Here is a 27,781-nt window from a genome sequence, read left to right on the forward strand (position 1 = left end):
CTGGAGGTCAATCATGGGTGGTGGGGTCTTGCTGGCTCAGGGCGGTCCTTATTCCTTGAGGGGGTAGTTTCAGGTCCCATCTGGGAATACTCTGCCCTCAGTGTTTTCTGCCTAAGTTAAAAGTAAACTGGAAGGAACTTAGAAAGTTTGAAGGTCAAAATGGAGGCAGTGGAAGTCTTCTCCTAAATGCATATATAGCCTCTTTATATTGTCCCATAGGTCACGAGAGGCTCTGGAAATTTTTTTTTTTCCTATTTTCTCTGAGCGTGTCATTTTGGATTGCTACCACTGGTATGTTACTTCTTTTTTCTACAGTTCCAAATGTGGTATCCATCCTCTCTAGAGATTATTTATTTATTTATTTTTGAGGGAGAGAGAGGGCGCATGCTCGTGCAAGTGGGAGAGGGACAGAGAGAGAGGAAGAAAATCCCAAGCAGGCTCCACACTCTCAGCACAGAGCCTGACACGGGGCTTGAACCCACGAAATGTGAGATCATGACCTGAGCCGAAATCAAGAGTCAAAGGACACTTGACTGACCCAGGTGCCCCTGCCCAGAGATTTTTTTTTTTTTTTAATTTCACATATTTTTCATCTCCAGAAATTCTATTTGCTTCTTTTTAAAAAGCCTCATTTCTCTCCCATCATCTTTTTCCTTTAAATCACTGAACATAATGAGTACATTTATAATAGATGTTTGAAGTCTTTGTCAATGCCACCATTTGTATCCTTTCTGGATATGTTTCTATTGCCTGTCTCATATATTCTCCTAATTACTTGGCAGGTCTATTAATTTTTAACTGGTAGATGCCTGATATTTTCAACCCAATGTTGTTGTAGTCTTCTAGAGAGAATTAGCCTTTGTTCTGGCAGGCAGTCAGGTTAGTTGCTGAGCAAGTTTGATCCTTTCAAGGTTTTAAGCTTTTGAAGAACCGACAATAGCTTTTTCTCTAGACCCCAGGGTCTCAGGAGTTGACCTCACAACTAAGACATGACACCTCTGGGTCTCAGGAGCATATTCCATGTAGTCAACGGCAGTGGGGAACTCAAACGAGTCCTCTTCCAGTGTGAACTCTGAGAATTGTCTGCCTTAACTGTTCCCCATAATTACTCTTTGTGGGCCTTGTGGAGGTTCACACCACATACCCGCTGATTTTTATTCAGCTAAAGATTCAAGGGTATGCCATGTGGATTCCGAAGCTCTTTCTCCAGGAACTCCTCATCAATTCCAACCAGCTTGGCCTCCCCAAATCCCCTTAACTCCGATCCCTGTCTTTTCAACTCAATAAGACCTGTCTTCTCAGTGAGATCTTAGGTCTTTTTTTGAGTTCCCCTTCCCTGCGCCTCAACTTGAAAACTAAACTGCCTTTAGGCAGAAAGCCAGGGCGATATAGGGTCGATCTTGTTTCTCTTCTCTCAGGCACAACGGTCCAGAATTTCCTATTGCCCAATGTCTGAAAACAGTTGTTTATATATTTCCTTCAGTCTTTTAGTAAGTCCAGACCCATTTTCTCTGGTCCAGAAGCAGACGTCTTGCACTCCTCACGGAAAACGGAAATTGTTTTACAAATGTTATTTGCCACGGTGGAAGTTCACCGCTCCCCCTGGTACCCCTCGTTTTTCTTCTCAGGAAATACGGTGACGGGATCTTGCATCCTGGCGGTATTCTTTACTGACTGGTGTACACTGGTGTAACGGCAGCCGGACACCTCGCCGCGCAGCGACGTCTAACTCGTAGCCTGCCGCGCGCGCCTCGCTCGCCTTCCTCCTCCCTCCCCCATCGGCAGATGCGCTAGCGTTCCGCGCGCGCCCGCTCACTGCGCCTGCGCGGCGTGTGGACGCCACACGCTCCCGGAAGTGGGAGGTGTCCGCTCGAGTTTGTGTGGCCGCCGCCGCGGGAACGCGAGCCCGGTAATTTTTCAACGGAGAAAGGCGAGGCTTTCGGGCTTGGCCGAGTGAGGGTGAGCGAGTGTCGGGCTCCGGCAGCGCTCTCCTTACGTGACAGCCGGCATGGAGCATGAGCGGAGCAAACAGCCTGGCAGCGAGGCCGTGGCTCCCGCGCGGCTGGAGTCGCCCCGGTCCGAGTGTGGGGAGGAGCCGCGGAACCCGAATCCTGAGGTGAGTCCGCCGCGCCCGTTCGTCGGTGCCCGGCCTTTCCGGACTCCCGCGCCCCTGCCTTCTAGGCTGTTCCGCAGAAACGTCAGCCTTTCGACTCCCAGCCCCGGCCGCTCCCCTTGTTCCCATCCCCGGCGCCTTTCCTCGGGTCGGTTGTCTCCAAGCCCCCTGTCGCCCGAATTATCCTCTGGCAATGTGATGGGAGGAAATAGTCAAGACGGGAAGTGTGTGAACTGTGGTTTTAGAAGTTCTGAGGGGAATTCTGCTCTAAATACTCAGGGCACGCTGTTGCTGTAGTCATTCTGTCTAGCCCTTTTAGGTAGGTTATGTTTTTAAAACTCGCACCATACGCTCTAGGCGTGTCATTTCTAGGACCCGAAGTCCATTACCCGCGCCCCGCCCCCCAGCCTTAACGGAGGGTGATTGCGCCTATTATCGGAGCTTTTTGCCCGTTTGCTACTATTTCATATAGATATTCTACACGACTGCTTTCTGTAGTGATTTTGACAACTCATTGGTAGAACCCCGTACGGAGCAGAACTGTAAAGACGGCCTCAAAACTTCCTTGTTCATCTCATTTGGCAGGTATACATGATTGGTGACTAGCGCTGCAGATTGTAAATAATCCTAATGCTGAAGTTGGCCCATTTCATTTGAGTAACGTATGTTGAGCACTTCATAGAGTGGGTACTTGCACGAGGCTTCCTTGCTCTTAACTCTTCCATCAACAGCCAGTTCTCCAAATAGCAGCTAGAATGATCTTTCAGTGACATGAATCTGATGTGTTTTTCCCCATCTTAGTCTTCAGTTGGCTGCCCGGCAGGACGTGGCTCCTGCCTCCGTTCCTGACTTCTTCCCTTTTGCTGTCACGGCCCTTAGCTTCATGGGTTCTTTTATGGTGGATAGTCTTTCTTCTTAAGGATCTCTGATGCTCCCTTTGTTCTGCACGACCTTCTTTTGGGTTTTTTGCATAGCTGACCCATTCTCCTTAAGATACACATTCCAAAAGGCCTTGGATGCTGCCTCTCTCTAACGAACCTCTTTTCCACCCACCTCCCTCTTCAGGCTGAGATGTTGTCAATAACATCGTCATGTAAGTTGGCTTAAAAATAATTGGATGTACTTCAGTATATTTTGAAAGTCTTCAAACTTTGAGATATAGCAACATAAGACTTAGGTCTGTGTTCCAAATTGGTTTTAGTGACTCATAGTTGTTAAAAACTTACTGTTGGATACTATTTTTTTTTTAATGTTTATTTATTTTTGAGAGAGAGAGAGACAGAGCGTGAGTGGGGGAGGAGAAGAGAGAGAGGGAGACACGGAATCCGAAGCAGGCTCCAGGCTCTGAGCTGTCAGCACAGAGCCCCCCCATGCGGGACTCGAACTCCCGAACTGCGAGATCATGGTCTGAGTGGAAGTTGGCCACTTAAACCGACTGAGCCACCCAGGCGCCCCGTATTGTTGGATACTATTAACAGTTTTGTTTTCCTATCTCAGGCAAGCAAAGTATTTTGTTGGAACATTGCTAAATCCATTTTCATTATTCCTAATGTCAGTTGTTTTTGTAAACTGATAGGTATTACATTTTCACATTTTTAACCAAGTAAGTACACCTTTAATCAGAACTCTTCTTTTGGAAGAATTTTAATCAGGCTAAATTATACTTCTAAGGTTTTTTTTTTTTTTTTTTTTTTTTAGCTTGTAGTTGTGGAGGCTGTTTGTTTTGTAGGTAACGCAATTTTTTTTGGCGATCATATATGAAAGCATTTCCAAAATAACTATTTTCAAAATATTCTTGCTACAGAGAAAAGTTTCTTTTGATAAGCAGTTATCTTTTTATCTCACTGTTAAAACCTTTTCTTTCATGTTGAAATAACAAGTTGTGTTGAAAGGAAAACCTTTTAAGTTTCAAGCTATTAATCCCTTTCTCATCACAGAAAATGACAGCAATTTTGGAATACCTGTCTTGCAAAAGAAAATATGTAAGTCAACTTTAAGTTCAAAAGCGTGGTAAGATAGTAAGCCTCTTTTTGGTATAAAAGTTTTTCATAGTCACTTCCCATACTGTATATGTTCTTTTATTTGAGATCATATAAATTGTACAGTCATTTATTTGAATACAGAAAAATTGCAAAAGGTCACAATACTTTGAAAGTGAATATTCTTCCCCATAACATGGAATCTGCCCACACTTTTCTCATTATATGTCTGGTACTTTATGCGACCTGTGACAGGTGGACATAGACATTGGGGAGGATGTCATTGTCAATCTATTGTTTAGTAAAATAATTATGCATTTTACTAGATTTATGGTACATGCGGGTTTTTAATATTTTCTTTTACTCCTTAGTGGGTTGACTTTAGTAACCTTCTTCAGAAACCATTAGTGTAGACCTAAAATTTGGGAGCAGATACTGACCACTGAGAACCAGACCTTCACGTGCCCTGAGCTTCATTGAAAGAGCTAGAGTTGGACCTGGGAGAGGAAGCAGATCTTCCTTTACAGAAATCATGATTTACAGCAGATTTAAGAGACCTTAGTGTTATTTTGGGTAATTTTTGTACTTGCAGTTTTAGATAAGAATTAAGCAAGTGAATCAGAGAGAGGACTTAGCCAAAGAATAAATTTGCTTAAATTGACTGAGCCATCTGTTTTGGTAGACAAACTGTTACTCATTGTTGACCTAAATTTTAACCCGACTGAAGATGAAGTTTAAAATTCACCGTAAGTTTAAAGACAAAGGATAAATTATCCTGATTAAATTCTAGCAATAAAGTAGCCAGGTATTGTAAATTTAATGTATTATTGAAAACTAATTACTTCCATAGCTTTAGTAAAGTTTTTTAACCATTTGTCAACAAGGAATTTCAGTATAGTTATTCTTCAGTATATGGACAATTTACACATTGGGATTTCTGATCTCTTCCTCTGAAGACATAGGAATAATTCTTGAGTGCTCTAGCACAGTACCTAGCATTACATTTCTAGTAAATGTGTGTTGTATTAAACACACATTTGAGAGCTTTGAGCGAGAAATAGTCCCTGAACGTTTAGGATTAGTGCTAAGTCAGGGAATTTGGCCTGTCCATGGTTATCCCCTCTTAATCTGTAATTAGTTCTTATGGGGACAATGTAGTAAATTATGACTAAATTAACAGACTAATATGGATTAATGCTAAGTACCAAAGTTTTTTGTTTTTAATTAAGTTTATTCTCTTGTTACTGAGTTGTTTTTTTTTTTTTTTAACGTTTATTCATTTTTGAGAGAGAGAGTGCAGGGTGGGACAGGAGTGGGGGGAAACCACCCCAGGGCTTGAACCCACGAACCATGAGATCATGACCTGAGTTGAACTCAGATGCTCAACTGACTGAGCCATTCAGGCACCCCAGTACTAAAGTCTTCTTGAAAATTCTGGAGCGTACCTAATATTTGTAACATTGCATGTGGAAAATTGTTAACTTATAAATGGAACTTTGAAACTAGGCATATTAATAACTTTGGACTACCTGTGGAGTGATTACAATTGAGTTCAGTTTTTTCTTAACACAGAGTTTGACTTAAGGAGAGGAAAGATTTATGATACACTAACTGTAGTTCTCCTGAATAATTGGTATACATGTGGGTTTGGGAAATTGTGTGTTTTGAAGCTGAATACATTTCCTTCTTTGCTTGGGGTTCTAAGAGATTATGAACTAGGTTTCTGTATAGTCCCTTTTGTTTTTATATTGGTCAATTCTGTTAACTTAGTGAAATGAAGTGAGGTTAAAAAATTCTGAGGATGTCACTGACTTATACATGCACAATGTTGTAAAAGTTCTTTTAAAAATTGGTTTGTTTAGAAATTTTAGAATGTTTGTGAAAAGGTCTGTTCTGTAGTCTATGATGGTAATAAAGTTCCCATTAATAGCCATGGTGATTTGGTAGGTGGCATGGTGTTGGGAGCCTAATACACATAATCTCATTTAATCCTTATAATAACCTTGTTTAAATACTGTTTACCATTACCAAATACCAAATGCAACTTGGAATAGTTATTATTCTTTATTTTATAGATAAGGAAACTGAAGATCAGAGGCTAGTAAGTAACTATTCAAGGTCATGCTGCTAGTAAATGGTCAGCTGGGGCTCTGTAGTGAAGTGCTCCCAGCACCGGTGCTATTTTTATTTAGCTTCATTTCCTTTAAGAAATCTCATGACTCAGAAGAGAGCAGGGTAAATTGTATTGGAAACATGTCTTCTTTCTATGCACTTTTCGTTGAACATGTAGTAATGAATAGGCCTCAGGAGTTTGAATCTTTAAGATGTTTGTATTAATTATAAGCTTATCTATATGTATATATATTTTTTTTGGTAGAAAAAGCAACAATGTAGATTTGATGGCCAAGAAACCAAAGGATCTAAGTTCATTACCTCCAGTGCAAGTGATTTCAGTGACCCAGTTTACAAAGAGATTGCTATTACAAATGGATGCATTAATAGAATGAGTAAGGAAGAACTCAGAGCTAAGCTTTCAGAATTCAAGCTTGAAACCAGGTAATTAACAATAACTTTTTAAAAATACAGAAGTAGTATATGCTTATCCTAGAAAATCTTGAATACACTGAAGAATTAGCCAATCATCTGTAATCTTACCATAAAGAGATAACCATTATTAACAATTCACATAGTAGCTACAATTTTCATTCTTATAAGTGAATCCTTATGTGCACCTTTGATTATTTATGTCAGTCTCTTGACCAGTAGGCTAAGAGTGCTGAGTTGACAACCGTTGAGTATTTTGACAGTCTGTCTACCAGCAATGTACAGAAGTAGCTATTTTATTATACTAAATATATTTAAAATTTTTTTAGTTGCTCATTTGGTTGATGGTTAATTACATCTTACTGAGATTGGATATATATATATATATTTTATTTTGTCCACTTGTGTTATTTTTATAAAGAGGGTTTCTTTGAAACCAAGTAATTTAAAAAAATTATTCACCTATCAGGAAATATGTTTTTTTCTGTTTTAGCTTTTAAAAATATGCAGAATGATAGCATGAATTATATTGAACTGGATATTGAATGAGAAAACAATGCAGCTTAGCCAACTCTGTGTGTGTGTGTGTGTGTGTGTGTGTGTATCTTCTGTGAAGTGTATACACTCTCTGTGTTTAGTAAATTTTTGCAAAACAAATCACTTTATGTTGACTTGGAGCTTGGAGTAGGAATGAATGACCTTTGGAATGCAGAATTTTGGTAGTTAATTGTCAGCATCAAGAAAAGAATGGACTGCATGTGGTAGGTGAAAATGGTTATTGTTTCTGGGTCCTCATTATCCTTTTTTTCTTATAAGCAATATTTATCCTCTGTTTTAAAGTTAATTTATTTTTTTGAGAGTGAGATAGAGCATGAGTTTGGGGAGGGGTAGAGAGAGAAGAAGAGAGAGGATCCCAAGCAGGCTCTGCACCATCAGTACAGAGCCAGACGCAGGGAATGAATCCACGAACTGTGAGATCATGACCTGAGCCGAGATCAAGAATTACTCAGGTGCTCCCATTTTGGTAATTTAGAAAATCTCAAGCAAATAAACATATTAAAACATTCTGTCTTAAAACAACAAACTGGTTAATTATCAATATTCTCATGAATAGGATTCTTTTTCAGTGGTAGTTTGGGAAGGAAAGTAAAAGGTTAAATTAAAAAAATTTTTTAACGTATTTATTTTTGAGAGACAGAGACAGAGTGTAAGTGGGGAAGGGACAGAGAGAGAGGGAGACCCAGAATCCGAAGCTGGCTCTAGGCTCTGAGCTGTCAGCACAAAGCCCAAAATGGGGCTGGAACCCATGAATTGTGAGATGATGACCTGAGCCGAAGTCAGAGACTCAACTGACTGAGGGCCCCCGGGTGCCCCTAAAATTTTTTTTTTGATAGTTATTAGTGATGTGTCGAAAATACCTTAGTTGTCACTGCACACTGTCTACAATTTAGGTCCTTTTATTTTTACTGCCATTTTGTATTTGTAAACCATTAATAGGACTCAAACAAGTAACACTGAAGGAAGTCTGAGCACTAGTCATGACTTTTAATTTTTAGAAGAAGTGAAGTACATACTGTTTGAAGTACATGACCACCATTACAAATGATTGTTATCTACTTAGAACAATCTTTTCTCCACCCACCATTTGTAGGACATGTATTTTGAAAATATCTGTAATCTTCTAAATAAAATTCTATCCATGTTAGATTAAGAAACCTGCTTCCAATTAAGAACCTATTGAGTATGGCTGTTCTTCTGGACATGGTTTACACTAGGGTATCTTCCAAATGAGTTTTCCTAGCTAGTAGACATTCAACTTTATATGCAAGGCTCATAATGCTTTCTTATTCATATGGGTATTTTAGTTGTCTAACCTATAAAAACCAAAAAGAAAGATAGCATAAATATTCCATTTACGTGAATTTTCTTACTCTGAAATTTGTGTTTGGCCTGTAGAATAGTTCAACATTAATTTCAGTTGTTGTATGATGTATATCATTTTGGTATAAGGCAGTATGGCTATATAGGCAGTGTATGCTAACAAGGTGTATGGCTTGAAATACCAGTATAGGAAAAATGCTCTTATGTACTACAAAAATGAAAAGTTACTTCTGAAGGAAAATATTCTGTGTTACATTTGATTTTAATTCTTTGCTAACTTAGCCTTAAGTCTTGCTTTCTTTACATTTATTCTAGTTAATATTTGCTAAATTATGCTGTGACTGCCAGTTCAGTCCTTTGCCAGCAGGTAAGAGTTCAGATTTTTTATTGTAAAACTCATCTAAGAGTTAATTTTCTTTTTCTTTCCTTAGAGGAGTAAAGGATGTGCTAAAGAAAAGGCTGAAAAACTATTACAAGAAGCAGAAGCTGATGTTGAAAGAGGGCAATTGTGCTGACAGTTACTATGACTACATTTGTATCATTGATTTTGAAGCCACTTGTGAAGAGGGTAACCCACCTGAGTTTATACATGAAATAATTGAATTTCCTGTGGTTTTACTGAATACCCATACCTTAGAAATAGTAAGTGAATTGTTACATTTTGATTTTTCATTTTTAGCAGCAACTATTCTGGTGTTCTCTAGTAGAGCAGGGATCTCATTTGCTATTTTTTTTTAAATTTTTTTTTAATTTTTTTTTTAACGTTTATTTATTTTTGAGACAGAGAGAGACAGAGCATGAACGGGGGAGGGTCAGAGAGAGGGAGACACAGAATCTGAAACAGGCTCCAGGCTCTGAGCTGTCAGCACAGAGCCCGACGTGGGGCTCGAACTCATGGACTGCGACATCATGACCTGAGCCGAAGTCGTTCGCTCAACCGACTGAGCCACCCAGGCGTCCCTCATTTGCTATTTTAAAGCTAGACTTCGAATTTAAAAGTGGGCTGTTGGCTCTTATTGTGTACTATGTATCAGCTTGATTAATAGAAAAGCTGTAATGAAATAATTTCAGAGGCTACTTCTCTCCTTTTCCAGGAGCTAAAATTACATTGTTTTTTTCTGTTTGGTTAGAACACATATCTGGCTGGACATCAGAATCTCTTAGGGAGTTAAAAAAAAAAAAAAAATGCCTGGCCCTCATCCCAGAGATTCTCATTTAGTTGTTCTGTGGTGGGGCCCCTGACATCAGCATGTTTTTAAAGCTTCTCAGTTGACATGCAGTCAGGATTAAGAACCACAGCTGTGGACTCCTATAGGCTCTGATCTCTAAAAATGGCAAATTACAGAAATTGCCTTTCAACTTAGAACTGGCTGTCTTTCTGGTGAAAAGTTTAGGGACATATGGCACTTGTAATCTTGGCTTTGAGCCATATAATATATTGGCTCTGTACTGTTGGTTGTCACTGTCCTATTGGTTCTGGAAATCGGAAGGAGTTCTCCAAAACACTACTATTTGCCTTGTAAAATCTGAGCAAACATGTCATAACATCTCATCTATCTAAAAGTTACTTCTCTTCCATCGCCAGTAGCCACCAAAACGTTGGGAGCAAGTATGAAAGGCTTGTGTATAAAAATGCATACATTTTTTTCTTAGTGTTATTCAGAATCTCTTTTAGTTATAATCAGCCTGTTTATATAATTTCCTTGCCCAAGGAAGATTGAAGTCCATAAATTAAAAGGAAGAATGACTGCTACAACTGTAATAATCTTGCATAACTCACTAGATTCCACTTTTTCTTTCTTACTCAAATTTACTGCTCTAGCCTTTCTCTTCCCTCATTGAGACATTAATGACTTACTGCTTTTTACTGTATTGTTCCCGTCACATACGGACATGTTATTTTTCACACCATAAAAAGCTTTTACTCGATTCCACTTCCCTGCCAGCTACCCCATTTCTTTGTTCTTTTCTGGTAAATATCTTTGAGAAAGTTACGTACTGCTGTTTCCTCCCATTCTCTCTTAAACTCCCACCACTGTGGGTTTAAGTTAGGTCTTCAATCCTATCCCTCCACTAGCATCATTTGTTAGTGCCATTTCTGACTCTCATCTAAATGCTGGTATAATTGACCACTCTGTCCTTGAAATATTTGCTGCAGGTGACTGCCAGCACACCTCATTCTCTTAATTCGTCTCCATCCTCATTGGGCTTCCTTCCAGTTTCCCTTGCTGGTTCCTTCTTTTCTTCATAGCTCCTAATATTGGATGCCCCAGGGTTCAATCCTAGGTCCTGTTCTCCCTACAGATCCTCTCCCTTAATTGCATCTACTTTCAAAGCTTTTAGAAACTGTCTGTATGCTAATGACTCCCAACTGTTTATTTTCAACCTGGACATCAATCCCAAATCCAGGCAGCTTATTTAATATCTCTGCTTGGACATTTAAACAGACCTCTTAACATGTCCCAAAGTGAATTTACTCTCCACCTGTTGTGTGTTCAGCTTTCCCTAGCTTGAGTGATGGCAATTCTTATTTACTCAGTTCAGAAACCTTGGAATCATCCTGGACTCCTCTGTTTCTTCCCATCACACATCCAGACCAACTCTGGTTTGCTTTGCCTCCAAAATTCATCCAGAACCCAGCCACTTAACTGCATTCCTGTGACTCTAGTCTGAGTCCCAGTAATTTCTTGTCTGGATTTACTGCATTCACCATCGAACTGGTCTCTGTTTCTGTCCTTGTCTCCTAAAGCAAGTCTCAACATAGTGTGTGGAGTGATCCTTATAAAATAGAAGCCATTTTCCTTCTTTGGCTCTTTTCCATCTTCCCTTCAGTGGCTCTTCTTTTAACTCAGAAAAAAGCCATATTCCTTAACATGATCTGGCCTCTCACCACCTCTGATCATGCCATATTGACCTGCTTGCTGTTTCTCAGAGATACCAGGCATGTTCCACCCCCTCACCTCCAGGGCTTTAGTTCTAATTCCTTTCTACCAGAAGTCTTGCTGTTTATTCCTCCCTCCTACACTCCCTCTCTTCTTTCCAGTCCTTCCTTGGTTCTCACCTTCTGCATAAAGGTGATGATCTATTTAATAGTCTAGCTGAAACCATCCCCCACACCCAATTTTTCTGATCCTGCTTATCTGCTCTACTTTAATTTTTAATTCCCCTTATCATTTGATAACTTACTATGTAATCTGCTTACGTGGTTGCTAAATATTTGCTCATCGAGTGCATAATTCTCTGTGGTAATCATTCTGATAGAAGTAAATGAAGTTTTTTATTAATGGTATATTTGATACTACCTGCTTGTATTGAGAAGGGAAGTTGCAGCATATTTTTGAAAGATTTTCATTGAAAATTATGAAAATATTGATACTTAAAAGGATAGAGCCTTCATTTATCTGAGAAATTCAGTTAAGTAGACTTTTTCTTTCTGCAATGCATTTGGTAAGTAAAGAGCATCTAACTTTTAAAGTTCAGACATTCTTTGCTGTTGTTGAATGTTGCTCTTTGACAAGAGTTAACCTTTACAACTCATTGGCTTAATGTACTAATGTGAAGAAAGAATTTATTAGGAAATGGAACATTTTTCTTAATTTTTTGAGTCTTCTGTCACAAAAAAAAAGTCTTTTTCTCTGTATCTACCTAGTATTAGCGATTGCTGCCTTTAGGCTTCAAAATTGTCCTTAAGTTTTAAAAGTGACTTAGCATGTTCTTGTTTAGGGAGGCAGTGTTGGGCTAGAGGAGAAAGCGCTCGGAGGTCTGAGCTTCATGGTAACAGTACCGGCCTTATGAGCTCACAGACTTGTTGGGAGCAGATGAGAAGGCAAGCATGAGAGCTTCTCAAAGAGGATAAAAATGGCTACAAAAATATAGTATTCTTGCTCTTTAAACTACTACATCTCATGTAGTTCAATTTTGATTATTAGATTTCAGTTTAATGGAATCAACATAAAAATAAAGACTATTCAAGAGTAAATGAGAGAGCAGTAATCTAGAACTAATTTATTATAACTAAAGATTGGCATTTTTTTCAAAGAGTTTACTATTATTTAAAAAGCTGGTAGCATCTTGAAGTTGAGGTTGCATTATTAAGCTTTACAGTTTCAAATAGTACAAAATTATCAACATTTTGCTTCTCAAGATAATGTGTAAACTGGTTTGAAGGCTTGCTTTCAGATACTTGTTTTATCTTTAAAAAATTTAAACTATGAAGCATAGTTAAAATTAGAGTGCTTTGGGAGTAGAGAATTATCCTGAAGTGGTTAAGATTCTAGAAAGGGTTATGTCATAAGCACCTATAAAATTATAGTCTCCTGTGGCTTAATATTTCATGTACCTTGTGTCATGTATCTGAAGTCATAGAAAATACTTTAACTTGCTCTCCTTTCCTTGTAGGAAGATACATTTCAGCAGTATGTGAGACCAGAGATTAACACCCAACTTTCTGATTTCTGCATCAACCTAACTGGGATTACTCAGGTTCTAATTCTGTGTTCTTTTTTCTAGAGTTTGAAAGAGGTTCTGAAATTAGGGTTGTATTTCATAGTTTAAAAAATTATTATTATAAACAACGTACTTACTTGATAAAGATTTTCCATATTATACTATGAAAAAAGTAGGAAAGCAAATTTTATACCTGGTAAAATCTTTCTAGCCTTTCCTCTTAAGGACTGGCAATGATGAGTCTAAAGATTTAATTTTTTTGATCATTGGTAGAATAATTGTTACCATGCTGGACTTGGAAGTTTTAAAATGTATCTGTTTATAACCTGACCTTCTATATAGGTTAATGTTTTATTAGGTCTCTGATCTTTTTATTGTGTTGTAATGTGTTAGGGCCTTTGTTTAGTTAGTTCCCTTATTCATTTATTCATTCACTCAACAAGTATTTGAGTGCTTCCTGTAGTATTTGCCAAGGTACCTGGGACACAGAGATAGTTAAGTCAGTCTCCTCAGGTCACTCGACAGTCTGTATTCAGGAGGACAGACAGACTAAACCAGTGAGTGGTGACAATATTGTTAAGACTAATGAGCAAGTCGTTGTTTTATCAGGGTAGTATGGGCATCTTATGACAGAGGGAAGGGAGGGCTGTCCTGTGCCAGACTTCCTCAAGTTAGTGAACTTGGGCTGAATCAGTAGTTGGGGATGGTCAGGTGTGCATGAGCTAGTAAGAAAGTGGTCAAAAATACAGCTAAAGTGGTAGAAAATACAGCTACAGTGGTAGGCGAGGGAGGCCAGGTCATGAAGAGTCTTGTGTGTCTTTTTATCCTGAAAGCCTTGGGGAATGTTTGCAGGATTTTAAGTACGGAAGTGATGTGAGGATCAACTGAGGAAGCTCAGTCTGGCAGCGGTGTGTTATCTGTTGTGGAAAGATCTGAGCTTTGAGATAGGGAGACCGTGTTGGAGGGCTGTGGCTTGTAGCTGGGAGATTTCCCTTTTCTCCACTCCGGAGAATTAGTCAGCCACTAGGTTGAGGCCTTAAAAAAAGGGAGAACCACTGGGGATGATCTTAAATCTTCGTTTGGGGAGGATTGTAAACAATCTTTAATTATCTTAAAAATGCAATGTTAGGTGGATCTCAGCCAAGGAAATCACATAGAGTTTAAAATATCATAGATGAGACTTCCTCTTACTGTTCCTTTCTCTGCAACGTTTGTGTCTGAGTATTTGTAGGACTACATGTAGCTACTCTGATTTTTATATATTTTACTTTTATATCCTCAGGATCAGGTAGACAGAGCTGATACCTTCCCTCAGGTACTAAAAAAAGTAATTGACTGGATGAAATCGAAGGAGTTAGGAACAAAGTATAAATATTGCATATTGACAGATGGGTGAGTATTTAGCAAAATTATCTTTTGTAATTTTCTTTTTAAAGATAAAAGATGTTCATGTTCATTTAACGTTCAGAATAACCACAAAAAGTATTATTTACTTACAGTTCTGGGGTCTCCCACAAGACACCATATTTTTCTTCTCACATTCTTATTTCTACCTAAACTTTGAATCCTAGGGACCAAAGAGAGGAGGGAAAGCAATGGTAACAGTCGAATCCAGGACTAGAAGACTAGGGAAGGATAAGGGTTAATGTGTAAAACTAAAATGACCTTTTTATCATGACACTTCCTTGCTCAAAGAAGTCCCAAATCTTCAGTCTGGCTTTCAAGCCAGACCTGAAGCCTGTGTATCCTAATCCACCTGCCATTCTTTTCCACTGTGGTCATGCTGGCCCATGAACCATATGGTGTGTCCTTTGTGCACTTTTTCATGCTTTTCTTCTACTAGAAGGCTCTCTTCCTTTGCTACTTCATTAAGCCCTCTGTTTTACTATGCATACTTCAACTCATACTGATTTTTGGTTTTTTTGGATATCTCATAGGCTTTATATATGTACCATTTGTGTTGGCATCTAAATATTCTGATAGACTTAAACTTTATTTATGTAAGACTTATGTGTGCAAGGTGATTAAAAATCCTTTCAGGGTAAGGACTTGGGCTACTTGATAAAATCTTCCATAATGCTTACTGTAGTCTGAACTCAAAATTTTGTGTGCTCAAAAAGCATTTGTTAGATGAAAAATTTAGAGGGAAGATCAGAAAGATTAAAACAAGGATTACAGGCATTGTGCCAAGGCAGCTCCTAAAGGATAGTGCTATTAAGATTGAAGAAGAAAGTCCTAATCGACTTCTGTTTCAAACTGTGGACAGATTGCACACTAAAATGGAGATGTCACTTACATAAAGGGTTTAGTGACCCTTACATAGGAAAAAAGCACTGAGTGTAGTCACATTATAATTGTGTTTAAAAGTAGAAATTTGGGAAAATGTTGATGGACCTCTTTAGAAATCTGTTGATTTTGAATGTGAATGAGCAGTGTGCCTGCCAAAGTATATAGGTGTTTCTGTCATAACACAGTATGTGTTATTCTGTAAAAACCTCACATTCTGGGACATAGCTCATGCCTCCAGAAATAATTTGGACCACGCAGGCAAGCAGTTCACATTAAGTGGAAGTTGCCTCAGAGGATATTACAAATGCACAGAAGCAATAGGATCCTGGGGACAAGCACTCGTTTTTAATTTTTTAATAATATACTTGAAAGTACTGTTGGCAGTACAGCAGCTGAGTTGAGAGTTTTTTCTTTCCTGCTGAAGGTTATAATTTCTACAGCTATTGTTCCGATTCCTTTTTTCCTAGGAAAAACCATGTACAAACCAACACAACGTCCATATTGTACAATCAGTATTTTCCTACTTAACTACATAAGTTGATTAGTGTTGTAGAAACCTATGCTGTAACACAACAAATTGTATTCTAATCCCTGAATAGCTACTTTCTTCTCTTTGAAATATTTTGTTCATTTGTTTTGTTTCAAAACACACCCTCAAAGAACTTCCTAATATGATAAACTTGCCATTAAAAGTAAGCTTAGCAGAATTATTTTTGGCTTATGAAAAAATAATTAGCAACATAGAAGTCTGCCCAAGTAATCAGAACCATGAAAATGGTCATGATGAGCCTAGTAAGAATTAGTCAGTTTGTGAGAAAAATTTAATATACCTGACTTGTACTTTTCTTTGTTTTTTTAAAGTTTATTTTTGAAGTAGTATTTTGGAGGTAGAGAGGTTAATTTTGTAAGTTTGATATATGTGAATATCAGCAAGAAAGGTGATGTGTAAATCAAAAACAAATAGAATGATTTTACTTGTAAGAACAGTATGGTATTTATTTCATTGTTTTTCACCCCTGTTTTTGATTTTACAAGTTCGTGGGATATGAGTAAGTTCCTGAACATTCAGTGCCGGCTAAGCAGGCTCAAATATCCTCCTTTTGCTAAAAAGTGGATCAATATTCGAAAGTCATATGGGAACTTTTACAAGGTAAAAATTTTCATTTTATTGATTATATTGCTCTTGATAAACTTAATTACATTTTGCATGTACATCACATTGTGTTTTACTAGGTGCTTTTCACAGGAAAAGGCAATATACCTATGTTACTTACTATCTAAACATGAATATGATCATGATCTTATGAATTTAGAAAGTTGAGCTGTTTTTCTTTAAATCTATTACCATTATTTGAATAGGTTAACTGTATATACATGCTCTTCAGTAACAGAGGTTTGAAACTATAGGGGTATTTAATGTGTGAATTGTTTGTGGAACAAATGCTCCCCACTGAATTTTAATTTTATCAGAGTTAATGCATAGGTGTAGTGTAAATTTTTAAAAGTAGTATTACAAGGCTTATGACAAGTGGCAGTCATCCACTCTGGCCCTTACCGGCACTGGTTCCTATTCTCCTAAGGCAGACAATTTCAACTTTTTGTAGCTCTTTCTTCCAATATTTACCTTCATACTTCTAAATGATAGGTTAATGCTATTTGTTGAATTTTCGGTTTGAGGTATCTCTTGAGTTCCTGCAATGGAAGATGAAGATTTAGCTCTGTGAAAAAGCCACAGTACCTGCATGTCCTTCCCCTCTGTGTGTCTTCCTAATTAGTTACATTATCTTTGTAATCAAATTATTACTAGGTGTTTCTGTTCTTGTAACACTAGAGACTTCACAACTTCTCCCCAGATTTAACAAGTGCCTCCTTCAGTCATTATCCTATTACTTTCCATTCAAACTGTAGACTGCTCCCCAGTACTCAGAACACTCAGGTGCCCTCCAGTGTTCGTTCTCTCTCTCTTTCTCTCTCTCTCTCTCTCTTTCTCTCTCTCTTTCTCTCTCTCTCTCTCTTTCTCTCTCTCTTTCTCTCTCTCTCTCTCTCTCTCTCTCTCTCTCTCCTTTTTCCTTGGAGATTACCTGCCTGGAACTTTTAATCCTGTTCTAATTTGAACTTTTTGTTTTTCAGGCTTTTTCTAAAATCATCCTAGGAGATTTTTCTTTTTCTTTGCTTCTCTATCACATGTAAGACCTTGTGCTGTCTTCTTTCTTCCTTTACAACCTCATTTTGATGAAGCACATCCTAGTTTCATGAGAAAAGGCACTTTCCCTTAAAAACATTTTTTGTAGTTTTGACATTTTTAAAGCTGAGAAGTGTACATACAGAAGAGTGGAGTTTTTTTTAAAGTGAAATCCCTTGTAACTTCCGCTCACTCAACCCCTTTTCTTCTTCCCAGGGCCCCTACCCCACAGTCCATACTTTCATGGAAATCATTTTCTTGTTTTTCCTTACAGTTTTACTGTTTATATGTACATCCGTTATACTTTTGCCTGTTTTTGAACATGTTTTAGCATCGTGCTGGCTGTATTGTTCATTTTGCTTTTTTCCCCGGCATTATGTTTGAGATTCATTGATGTCATGTATGTAGCTGTTGTTAACTTCACTGCCATGTAGAATTTCATTGTATGAATATCAGGAGTTTGTTTATCTGCTCTATTTGGCTGGTCATTTGGGGTTTTTACGAACAGTGGTGCTATAAACATTCTTACGCATGTCTTCTGGGGCTTCTTTGCGCTCATTTCTCTAGGGTATAAACCTACGAGTAGGATTGCTTGTTGTAGGATATGTGCATCATTGATGTTAGGTAATGCAAAAATAGTTTTCTGAGGGGGTTGTACCAATTTGCACTCTCCCCAGAAGAGTAGATGAGTTCATAATTGCTCCACGTCTTTGCCAGCATCTGGTGTTGCCAGACATTTTAAGTGTTTATAAATCTGGTGGATGTGGGATGCCATCTCATTAAGGTCCTAATATGCATTTGTTTAATTGCTTCTCGGGTTGAGCTTGTTTTCCTATAATTATTAGCCATTTGAATTTATTTTGTAAAGTTCCTGTTTAAATCTTCCCATTTAAAAAAATTGAGTAATCTGGGGTGCCTGAGTGGCTCAGTCAGTTGAGCATCCGACTTCAGGTCATGATCTTGTGATTTGTGGGTTCAAGCCCCACATTCTGCTCTGTGCTGACAGCTTGGAGCCTGGAGCCTGCTTCAGATTCTGTGTCTCCCTCTCTCTCTTCCCCTCCCCCACTCACCTGCATGCCCTCTCAAAAATAAACATTAAAAATTGGGTAGTTCTTCTGTAGCTGTAGATTATAAATTGTGGTTGTGTATAGATATTTATTTTGGATACTAGTCCTTTGATTATATTTGGTGTTTTTTTACTGCTTTGTGAATTTAGCTTTTCACTCATTTTATGATTTTTCAAAAAAACTTTTTTTATGGAAAATTACAAATGTATACAAAAGTTGATAGGTATAATGAACCCTCGTTACCCAGTTTTAATAGTTATAATCTCATGGCCAACCTTGTTTCATCTGTATCTTCACCTGCTTACCCCTTTCCTTACTCGATTGAAGCAGATCTCAAACTTTATTTTCATTTGATCTGTAAACATGTTATGTAATTCCAAAAAATAAGGAATTCTTTTGAAAAGCATAACCACCATACCATTATCACACAGAAAAACCAACAGGAATTCCTTAATGTTCTCAAATAGTCATAAATATCATAGTTTTCTTTTTAAATTTAATTAGTTTTTTAAATTGAAACATAGTCGATATCGATGTTATATTAGTTTCAGATGTACAACATAGTGATCCGATAGTTCAGTACATCACCCCCTGCTCACCATGATCCATGTTACCATCTGCTAGCATACAGGCTTATTACAGTGGTATTGACTGGTCCCTGTGCCGTGCATTTCATCCCTGTGACTTCCTTTATGCTTGGGAGTTGGTACTTCTTAGTCTTCTTCACCTTATTTTTTTCTTCTACCTTTTGTGGTTTGAATCAGAATAAGGTCCACACATTTATAGTTGGGTGACATGTCTCTTAAATTTTTTAATCTCTAATTAAATCCCCTTTCCACCTGTTTTTCTAACAATTGTTTTATTTTATTTTTAAGAAACAACCGTTTGTCCTGTAGGTTTTCCCACTGTTTGCATTTTGCTAATGTGATAATTCAAATGTGTCTCTATGCTCTGTGTTTTATGTAAATCTGTAGGGTCTTGGTCATCTTTAGGCCTTTTTTTTTTTTTTTTTTTTTTTTTTGCTGTACCTCAGGTGACAATGCATTCTTATATTAGGACATCTTTCCCAAACCTTTATTTATTCCAAGGATAATTATTAATAATTTAATAATTAATTAAGCCATTACATAATTTTTAAGTCTGCATAAAAATATCTATTGTTCACAATACATTAGAGTGTTCAGAAAGTTGCAGATATATTAAGGCAATAGCATTGCCAGTGCTCTTTTTTTTTTTTTTTTTTAAGTTTATCTTTGAGAAATAGAGACAGAGTGGGAGAGGGGCAGAGAGAGAGACACACACACAATCTGAAATAGGTTCCAGGCTCTGCACTGTCAGCACAGAGCCTGATGTGGGGCTTGAACTCATGTGCTGTGAGATTATGACCTGAGCTTAAGTCAGAGGACCAACCGAGTGAACCACCCAGGCTCCCCACTCTTTTCTTTTTAATACATTTTTTAAAGTTTATTTATTAATTTTGAGGCAGGGGAAGGGGCAGAGACAGAGGGAGAGAGAATCCCAAGCAGGCTCTGTGCTGTCACCACAGAGACGAACGCTGGGCTCGAACTCATGACTGTGAGATCATGGTCTCAGCTGAAATCAAGAATCAGATGCTTAAGCAACTGAGCCATCTAGGCACCCAACCAATGCTCTTTTGAGTAGAGAATAATATTTCTTTGTGGATCTGTATATGTTGACCAGTTTATTAGGCTGCTCTTTTCTATGTGGATTTCTTCTGTTCATAAATTTATTGACTGTGATGTCAATTAGTGTAAGTTGAGGAAACTTAACATTTATCTTTTTAAAATGTTTCCTTCTCTGCCACCCCCCTCCCCCCCCCCCCCCTTATCCAAGCAGGCCTAAAAGTCTTAGCACAAATTTTTACTATATAGGAGTCTAACAATGTATGGTCTTTGGCAAGTACGAAGTATTCTTTTTTCCAGGGGCACCTGGGTGGCTCAGTTGGTTAAGTGTCTGACTCTTGGTTTAGGCTCAGGTCATGATCTCATGATTTATGAGTTCAAGCCCTGACTCAGACTCTTCGCGGACAGTGCAGAGCCTGCTTGGGATTCTCCCTCTCTCTCTCTGTCCCTCCCCCGCATGTGTGCTCTTTCTCCCTCTCTCTCAAAGTAAATAAACTTAAAAAACAAAAAAACAAAAAAACAAAAAAAAACAAGTATTCTTTTTTTTCTTTTTTAAAACCAAAAATTACTCTTTATCCAGCCTTTCTTAGGAGTGGAGATAGATAGATCTCTAAATTTGAAATTAATCTCTTTCCTTTTCATAAATTAAAAAATTCATAAGGCAAACATAATACTTTTCTGTTTAATAACTGGCTGAAACTTAAAGTGGGTTTGAGTTTTCTATGAGTAGGCTGAAACAATATGGATACAAATACAGCCTACAGACACAATTTTATACAAGATTTTGGAAAATAAAAAAGCTTATTTCTGCGTGGCATGATCAGACTCAAGTGTAGGTTTAACTCACAAAATTATGCAGACATGTTAGTTTTTAATTTCTTTTGTAGTTCTTTATACACATTAAATGTCATTTTTGAAATAAAAGGATGAAGCACATTGGTAAAGTGATAGCTGTTTGTTTTCGTTCTTTTGTTTTTGTCTTTCTTTTTCCTGTACAAATACTCAGTTGTGGTTAGGATTTGAGACAAGCTTGCATGGATTTCGTATTCCACTGAAATGAGACAGCTTCTGCGCTCGCTCTTCATATTGTTAAATAAGAAGAGGTTTATTACTCACACACATAAAAGGTTGAAAGCTGCAGTGAAATATTCGTTGGTTTTCTGTGAATGACTGGACTCTCTTCTTTGGCAGAAATCCACAACTGTTTTTTTTTCTTTTTAAATTTATTTATTTTGAGAGAGAGAGCACAAGCAGGGGAGGGGAAGAGAGAGAGGGAGAGAGAGAATCCCAAGCAGGCTCCTCACTGTCAGCACAGAGCCCGACTCAGAGGTTCAGTCCCACAAACTGCAAGATCACGACCTGAGCCAAAATCAAGAGTCAGACGCTTAACCAACTGAGCCACCCAGGCGCCCCTAAATCCACGACTGTTCTAAAGACAGATCAGTAAATCTCTTCTCTAGTGTACAGTCAGACTGTACATTACAAAGCTCTTTTCAAAGTGAAGTTCTGTGGCTGAGCAGAAGATTCTGAGAAAGGGTTTTTTACCTAGTCACCCTCTGGTGTTGAAAGGGAGGAAAAATACTGTCTAATTTTCTACAATTTGTCCAGATGGCTTACATTAAGTCTTAAGACTTGCTAATAGCTTTTCTCACTGTCAAGCCTAAGCAGAAGTGTGAACATTGGCAGTTTTTTTTGCAATATGATTTTCCCAAAGATTCACTTTTCCTTGAAATCCAAGAATCTTACCACTTGAAGGTAAGGGTTTTCTCCAGGGTCTTACGGGTGCTTGTTGAATTAGTTCATGTGATGAAAATGTCTAGGCTAGTTTCTGCAGCTCTTCTGCAAACCAGTCAGCAATTTCTGGCCTACCACTTTCCTGCCATTCACCTTCCAAGTCAGTCACCGTGCTGAGAACTTCTTGCCAGGCCAGAGAATGCATGAGGTTTATGTGCTCTTTACCCAGGTTCTCACACAGCTCTTCAGTTTTAGACAGGATTGAGTGAATTGGCCCTTGTTTAATAGAGCTGATAATTTTTTTGGCACAATCCCTGATTTTTCATGTTACCTCTGATTTATTTTGTGGTAAAATAGGCATAGCATAACCATATGCACCATTTTGACCATTTTAACTGTACAGTTTAGTGAAGGATGGACATTCATATTGTCATGCAGCCATCACCACCATCCATTTGCAGAACTTTTTCATCTTCCAAAACAGAAACTCTATACTTTTTAAACAGTGACTCGCTGTTGCCCCTTCCTCCAGCCCCTGGCAGCCACCATGCCACTTTCTCTGTGAATTGTACCGCTCTAGGTACCTCATATAAGGGAATCTTCTGGTATTTGTTTTTTTTGTGACGGGCATATTGCACTTAGTGTAATGTCTTCAAGGTTCGTGTGTGCTATGGTAGGTGTCAGAATTTCCTTCCTTTGTAAAGCTACGTGATAATTCCATTGTTTGAGAAGTTCTTTCCTTTTGAAGGCTGAATAATATTTCATTATATTTTTAGATCACATTTTGTTTATCCATTCATCTGTTGATAGACAGTTGGGTTGCCTCCACCTTCCAGCCATTGTGAATAATGCTCCAGTGAACATGCAGGTGCAGATAACGGAGTTCTTTGGGTATATACCTAGAAGTGGAATTAGATCATACAGAAATTCTATGTTTAATTTTTTGAGGACCTCCCAAATGGTTTTCCATAGTGGCTGCCCCATTTTACATTGTCACCAGCAATGCACAGGGGTTTCAGTTTTTCTGTATCCTTGCCAGCACTTATTTTCCATTTTCTTTTTTTCTCTTTTTTATGTTTTTTATGTTCTGAGGTAGGGGATATAGAGAGAGTGTGCACACTCCACTGGGAGAGAGCTGGAGAGTGGGGGGTGGGGGCAGAGGATCCAAAGTGCGCTCTGCGCTGACAGCACAGAGCCTGACAGAGGGCTCGAACTCACAATCCCTGAGATCATGACCTGAGCCAAAGTCTGACACTTAACCAAATGAGCCACCCAGGCACCCCTCTTTTTATATTTTTAAATGATGGCTATGTAATGGGTATGAAGTGGTATCTCACTGTGGTTTTGATTTGTATTTCCAGAATGATTAGTGATGTTGAGCAGTTTTTCATGTGCTTATTGGCCAGTTGTATGTCTTTGGAGAAATGTCTGTATAAGTCTTTTTGCCCATTTTGAAATCATGTAATTTTTTTTTTTATTGTTGAGTTTTAGGAATTATTTGTATATTCTGGATATTAATCCTTTTTCAGATCTATGATTTCCAAATATTTTCTTCCATTCTGTGGGTTGTCTTTTGCTATTGATAGTGTGTCCTTTTATATACGAAAGTTTTAAATTTTTATGAAGTCCAGTTTATCGAGTTTTTCTTTTGTTGCCTCTGCTTTTGGGTGTCATATCCAAGAAACCATTGCCAAATCCAATGTCATGTAACTTTTCCCTTAGGTTTTCTTAGAATTTTGTAGTTCTGACTCTTTCTTAGGTTTAGTCTTTGATCCATTTTGAGTTAATATTTTGCTAGTGACTATACTGAATTTGTAGATCGTGTTAAGTATTTCTGATTATTTAGCAATATTAAATTTTTCAATTTATGAACATGTCTCCCCATTTAATGTATGTTGTCTTTAATTTCTTTCAGCAACATTTTGTAATTTTCAATATACAAGTCTTTCACTTCTTTGGTTAAGCTTTTTTATTTTTTGCTACTGAAATGGAATTTTTTTATTAATATCCTTTTTGGATTGTTCATTATTATTGGATAGAAATACAACTGATTTTTTAAGTTTATTTATTTTGAGAGAGAGAGAGAGCATGAGCAGGGGAGAGGGAGAGAGAGAATCCCAAGCTGACAGTGCAGAGCCCTATGCAGGACTCAAACTCATGAACTGTGAGATAATGACTGAAATCCTGAGTCAGACACTTAACTGTCTGGGCCCCCTGGGCTCCATGCAACTGATTTTTTGTGTGCCGGTTTTGTATCCTGTGACTTTGCTGTCTTTGCTTATTAGTTCTGACAGTTTTTTGGTGGAATCTTCAGAATTTTCTAAATAAAAGATCACGACACTTGCAAACATAGATAACTTCTTCCTTTCCAGTGGAGATGCCTTTTATTTATTTATTTATTTTTTTTTTTGCCTACTTATTCTGGTTAGAACTTCTGATACTGTTTTGAATGGGGAAAGTGGGCATCCTTATCTTGTTCCTGATCTTAGAGGGAGAGCTTTCGGTCTTTTCACCATTGAATATAATGTTCACTGTAAATTTTTTATATATGGACTTTGTTATTTTGAGGTAGATTTCTTCTCTTCCTACTTTGTTGAGAGTTTTCATCATGAAAGGGTGTTTAATTTTAGCAAATGCTTTTTCTGCATCAATTGAGATGATCATGTGTTTCTTTTTCCCTTCATTCTGTTAGTGTTGTTTGTTACATTGGTTGATTTTTGTATGTTGAACCATCCTTGCTTCCTAAGACTAAATCCCACTTGTTCATGGTGTATAATCCGTTTAATATGCTGCTGAATTTGGTTTGCTGGTATTGTTGAGGATTTTTGCATCAGTATTTATGAGGGATATTGATCTGTAGTTTTCTTGTAGTGTCTTTGTCTGGCCCCCATATCAGGATAATGCTAACCTCATCAAGTGATTTAGGAAGTGTTCCCTCTTTGGTTTTTTGCAAGAGTTAGAAAAGGATCAGTGTTAATACTTCTTTAAATGTTTTTTAGAATCTACCAGTGAAGCCGTCTGGTCCTGGGCTTCTCTTGGTTGGGAGGTTTTTGATTACCAATTCTGTCATCCTCCTTACTTATTGTAGGTCTGTTCAGATTTTCTGTTCCTTAACAATTCAGTCTTGGTGGGTTGTGTGTCTAGGGATAGTCCATTTCACCTAAGTTGTTCAGTGTGTTGGAAAAATTATTTTTGGAAGCACATTTTCTAGGTTATATTTAGTGAAAGGACCAGGAGGTGATATTTCCAGCTAAGGATAATTAATGATGTTTATCATGGTTCTTTTATATCATTTACTTTGTGATTCTCCCAATAACCCAGTGAGTAAACAGGATAACTATTAGTCTTATTTTATTTTTTAAAGTTTATTTTTGAGGGAGAGAGAGCACACATGTGAGTGGGGGAGGGGCAGAGAGAGGGAGAAAGAATCACAAGCAGGCTCCACGCTCATCGCGTAGCCCAACCTGGGGTTTGATCTCACGATTGTGAGATCCTGACTGACCTGAGCTGAAATCAAGAGTCAGGTGCCTGACTGAGCCACCCAGGTGCCCCTACTCTTACTTTACAGATAAAGAAGCTGAAGCCCCAAGATGTTTAGGTGACATAGCTATACAGACTACAGAATGTAAAACTTAACAGATCTTCCCAGTAGTGATATACAGAAGGTAGAATGGTGCTTCTCAAAAGTGGAGGGGCATATTGAAATTTGGGTTGTGAGATTTTTATATTTATCAAATATTTAAATAAATTTAAATATTTATATTTAAGTAAGTTGAAAAGTATCACATGATAATGTCTTTCATTCTTGATCTTCATCATTGTTTTTTTAAGTTTATTTTTGAGAGAGACGGAGACAACGTGAGTGGGGGAGAGGGAGAGAGAGAATCCCAAGCAGGCTCCGTGTGGCCAACACAGAGCCCCATGTGGGGCTCGAACTCACAAAACCACAAAATCATGACCTGAGCCAAAACCAAGTCAGACACTCAACTGGCTGAGCTACCCAGCCGCCCTGATCTTTATTGTCTTTAGTCATAGAAAGGCTAGATTTTTTTCAGTGTATCCACTGAAGGAGTCTATCAAGTAAAATAACACATTACGGTAAAATACCATACAAAAGAATATTTGAGTTCAAATAGTAGAGCTTTAACTTAGATGTCTAAAACAATACATTTCTCCACCTCCGTCCCCCTCCCCAGGGAAAGAATAAATAAATAAATAAATAAATAAATAAATAAATAAATAAAACAATACATTTCCTTTCATAAATGATTTGTCAAATTACAAAACTAGATTCTTTAGATGTCTTGAGGATTCTGTCTATGTATTTTCATCTATAACTTCATTTTTTTAAGCTCTGAAGGTTTGAATTATTTGCTCCATATAACCAAGAGTATTTGCCCTATTTGCCCTTTGCCTAACTTTATTACTGTTAATTATCAATTTCTTATTTTTCACAGTGATTTATAGAATACTAAAGAATTATTTACTAAGCTATTTATTTTTCAGGTTCCTAGAAGCCAAACCAAATTAACAATAATGCTTGAAAAACTAGGAATGGATTATGATGGGAGGCCTCACAGTGGTCTTGACGACTCTAAGAACATTGCCCGAATAGCAGTTCGAATGCTTCAAGATGGATGTGAACTCCGAATTAATGAGAAAATGCATGCAGGACAGCTAATGAGTGTGTCTTCTTCGTTGCCAATAGAGGGCACTCCAGCTCCACAAATGCCACATTCTAGAAAATAACAACATTTTTGCCCTTTGCCCATGGATCATTCACTCTAACTGGAGTTGCTACAAAGAGGTAGCAGATGAATACTTATTGAATTAGTCATGCAGTGCAAAATTTGAGCACCTTAAACATTTAAACTCTTACTACAGTTACAGTTATATATAAATGTATGTGAACAGATTCTGTGGAGAGGGCGTATTGAATTTTTTTGTCACCAGCACTTTTAATATGAGCAGTATTTGTTACACAGTAACAGTTCCTGCTTAGAAGTGAATTTTGTAATTTAAGGTGTCCAAGATGTGTCCCTTTTGGTTTTAAAATGCGAACGCTTTATTGGCTCTTCCCTTGAATGTCCTACCTTACTGATGTTAAAATATATAATGTATTTCTACATTAACATCATTAGATCAAGTCATTTCTTACAGTGCAGAAAAGATTGGAAGGCCTTATCTAGCCTTTGGGTTTTAAGAATATCATAGTCCTTTTGATTTTTGAAATCTATATGTGAAGTTCACCTGTGCATAGTGAATTTCATAAGGTACTTGGTACACATACCTGCCCACATTTCTTTTCAGTTTGTAATTGGAAGACTTGTGTGTTAGATTATAGAGCCTTGTTAAAAGTTCAGTTACTGGTGAGATTAATGGAAAGTCAGAGGAAAATACCATTTAAAAGAGTTTAAGGGCTGTACCTCAAACTTTGTAACATATAAACATATCAGTGGGTTTTTTTTTAACTTGGTTTTTTGGTTCCCCTCCCTCTAGTGACATATATCTGCCCTAATTCTTAAATCTAAAAGACCATGCTTTGAAATAGACTAAAAATAAGGGTCACCACTTAATTTTGCATTTGTATTCAACACTATAAGGTTAATAAAGTCAAATAATGGTTTTTAAACATCTTATGTTTTTATTAAAAGTTGATTTTACATAGTGAGTACCACTGTTAATTCTTAACTAATTCTAAAAATGTAAGTGTGTTCATGGGGTTGAAAAAGCAACTTTTATCTCAAAGCTAAAAATATTTTCTGAATTGAATTTCCCCCTATAGCTTTCATGGAACAATTTACTTCTTTTCTTTTACTTTCTATTAGTAATTATGATGCCACTTTATTTTAATGATTTACATATTAATTAAATGAGTTTTGTAGAGGCTTCCAATACTGGTG

The 27,781-nt window shown here is 37.6% G+C and overlaps 1 protein-coding gene across 3 annotated transcripts; it reads left to right on the forward strand.

Moving 5' to 3' along the window:
* The first annotated feature begins 1,845 nt into the window (after positions 1-1,845).
* ERI1 (exoribonuclease 1) lies at positions 1,846-27,549 on the forward strand. Of its 3 annotated transcripts, none has more exons than XM_040490143.1 (7): positions 1,846-2,116; positions 6,470-6,648; positions 8,949-9,159; positions 12,916-12,999; positions 14,246-14,355; positions 16,288-16,402; positions 26,385-27,549. In XM_040490143.1, the coding sequence occupies exons 1-7, from the start codon at positions 2,009-2,011 to the stop codon at positions 26,625-26,627; spliced, it is 1,050 nt and encodes a 349-aa protein (XP_040346077.1). In that variant the 5' UTR covers positions 1,846-2,008; the 3' UTR covers positions 26,628-27,549. The 3 variants fall into 3 exon arrangements, with proteins under 3 accessions (XP_040346077.1, XP_040346080.1, XP_040346078.1); XM_040490146.1 differs by lacking the exon at positions 1,846-2,116 and adding an exon at positions 3,189-3,206; XM_040490144.1 differs by lacking the exon at positions 1,846-2,116 and adding an exon at positions 4,076-4,095.
* The last annotated feature ends 232 nt before the right edge of the window (positions 27,550-27,781 follow it).

Source organism: Herpailurus yagouaroundi, unplaced genomic scaffold (assembly GCF_014898765.1).
Source record: "Herpailurus yagouaroundi ecotype Mexico unplaced genomic scaffold, PumYag 181, whole genome shotgun sequence".
Classification (NCBI taxonomy): domain Eukaryota; kingdom Metazoa; phylum Chordata; class Mammalia; order Carnivora; family Felidae; genus Herpailurus; species Herpailurus yagouaroundi.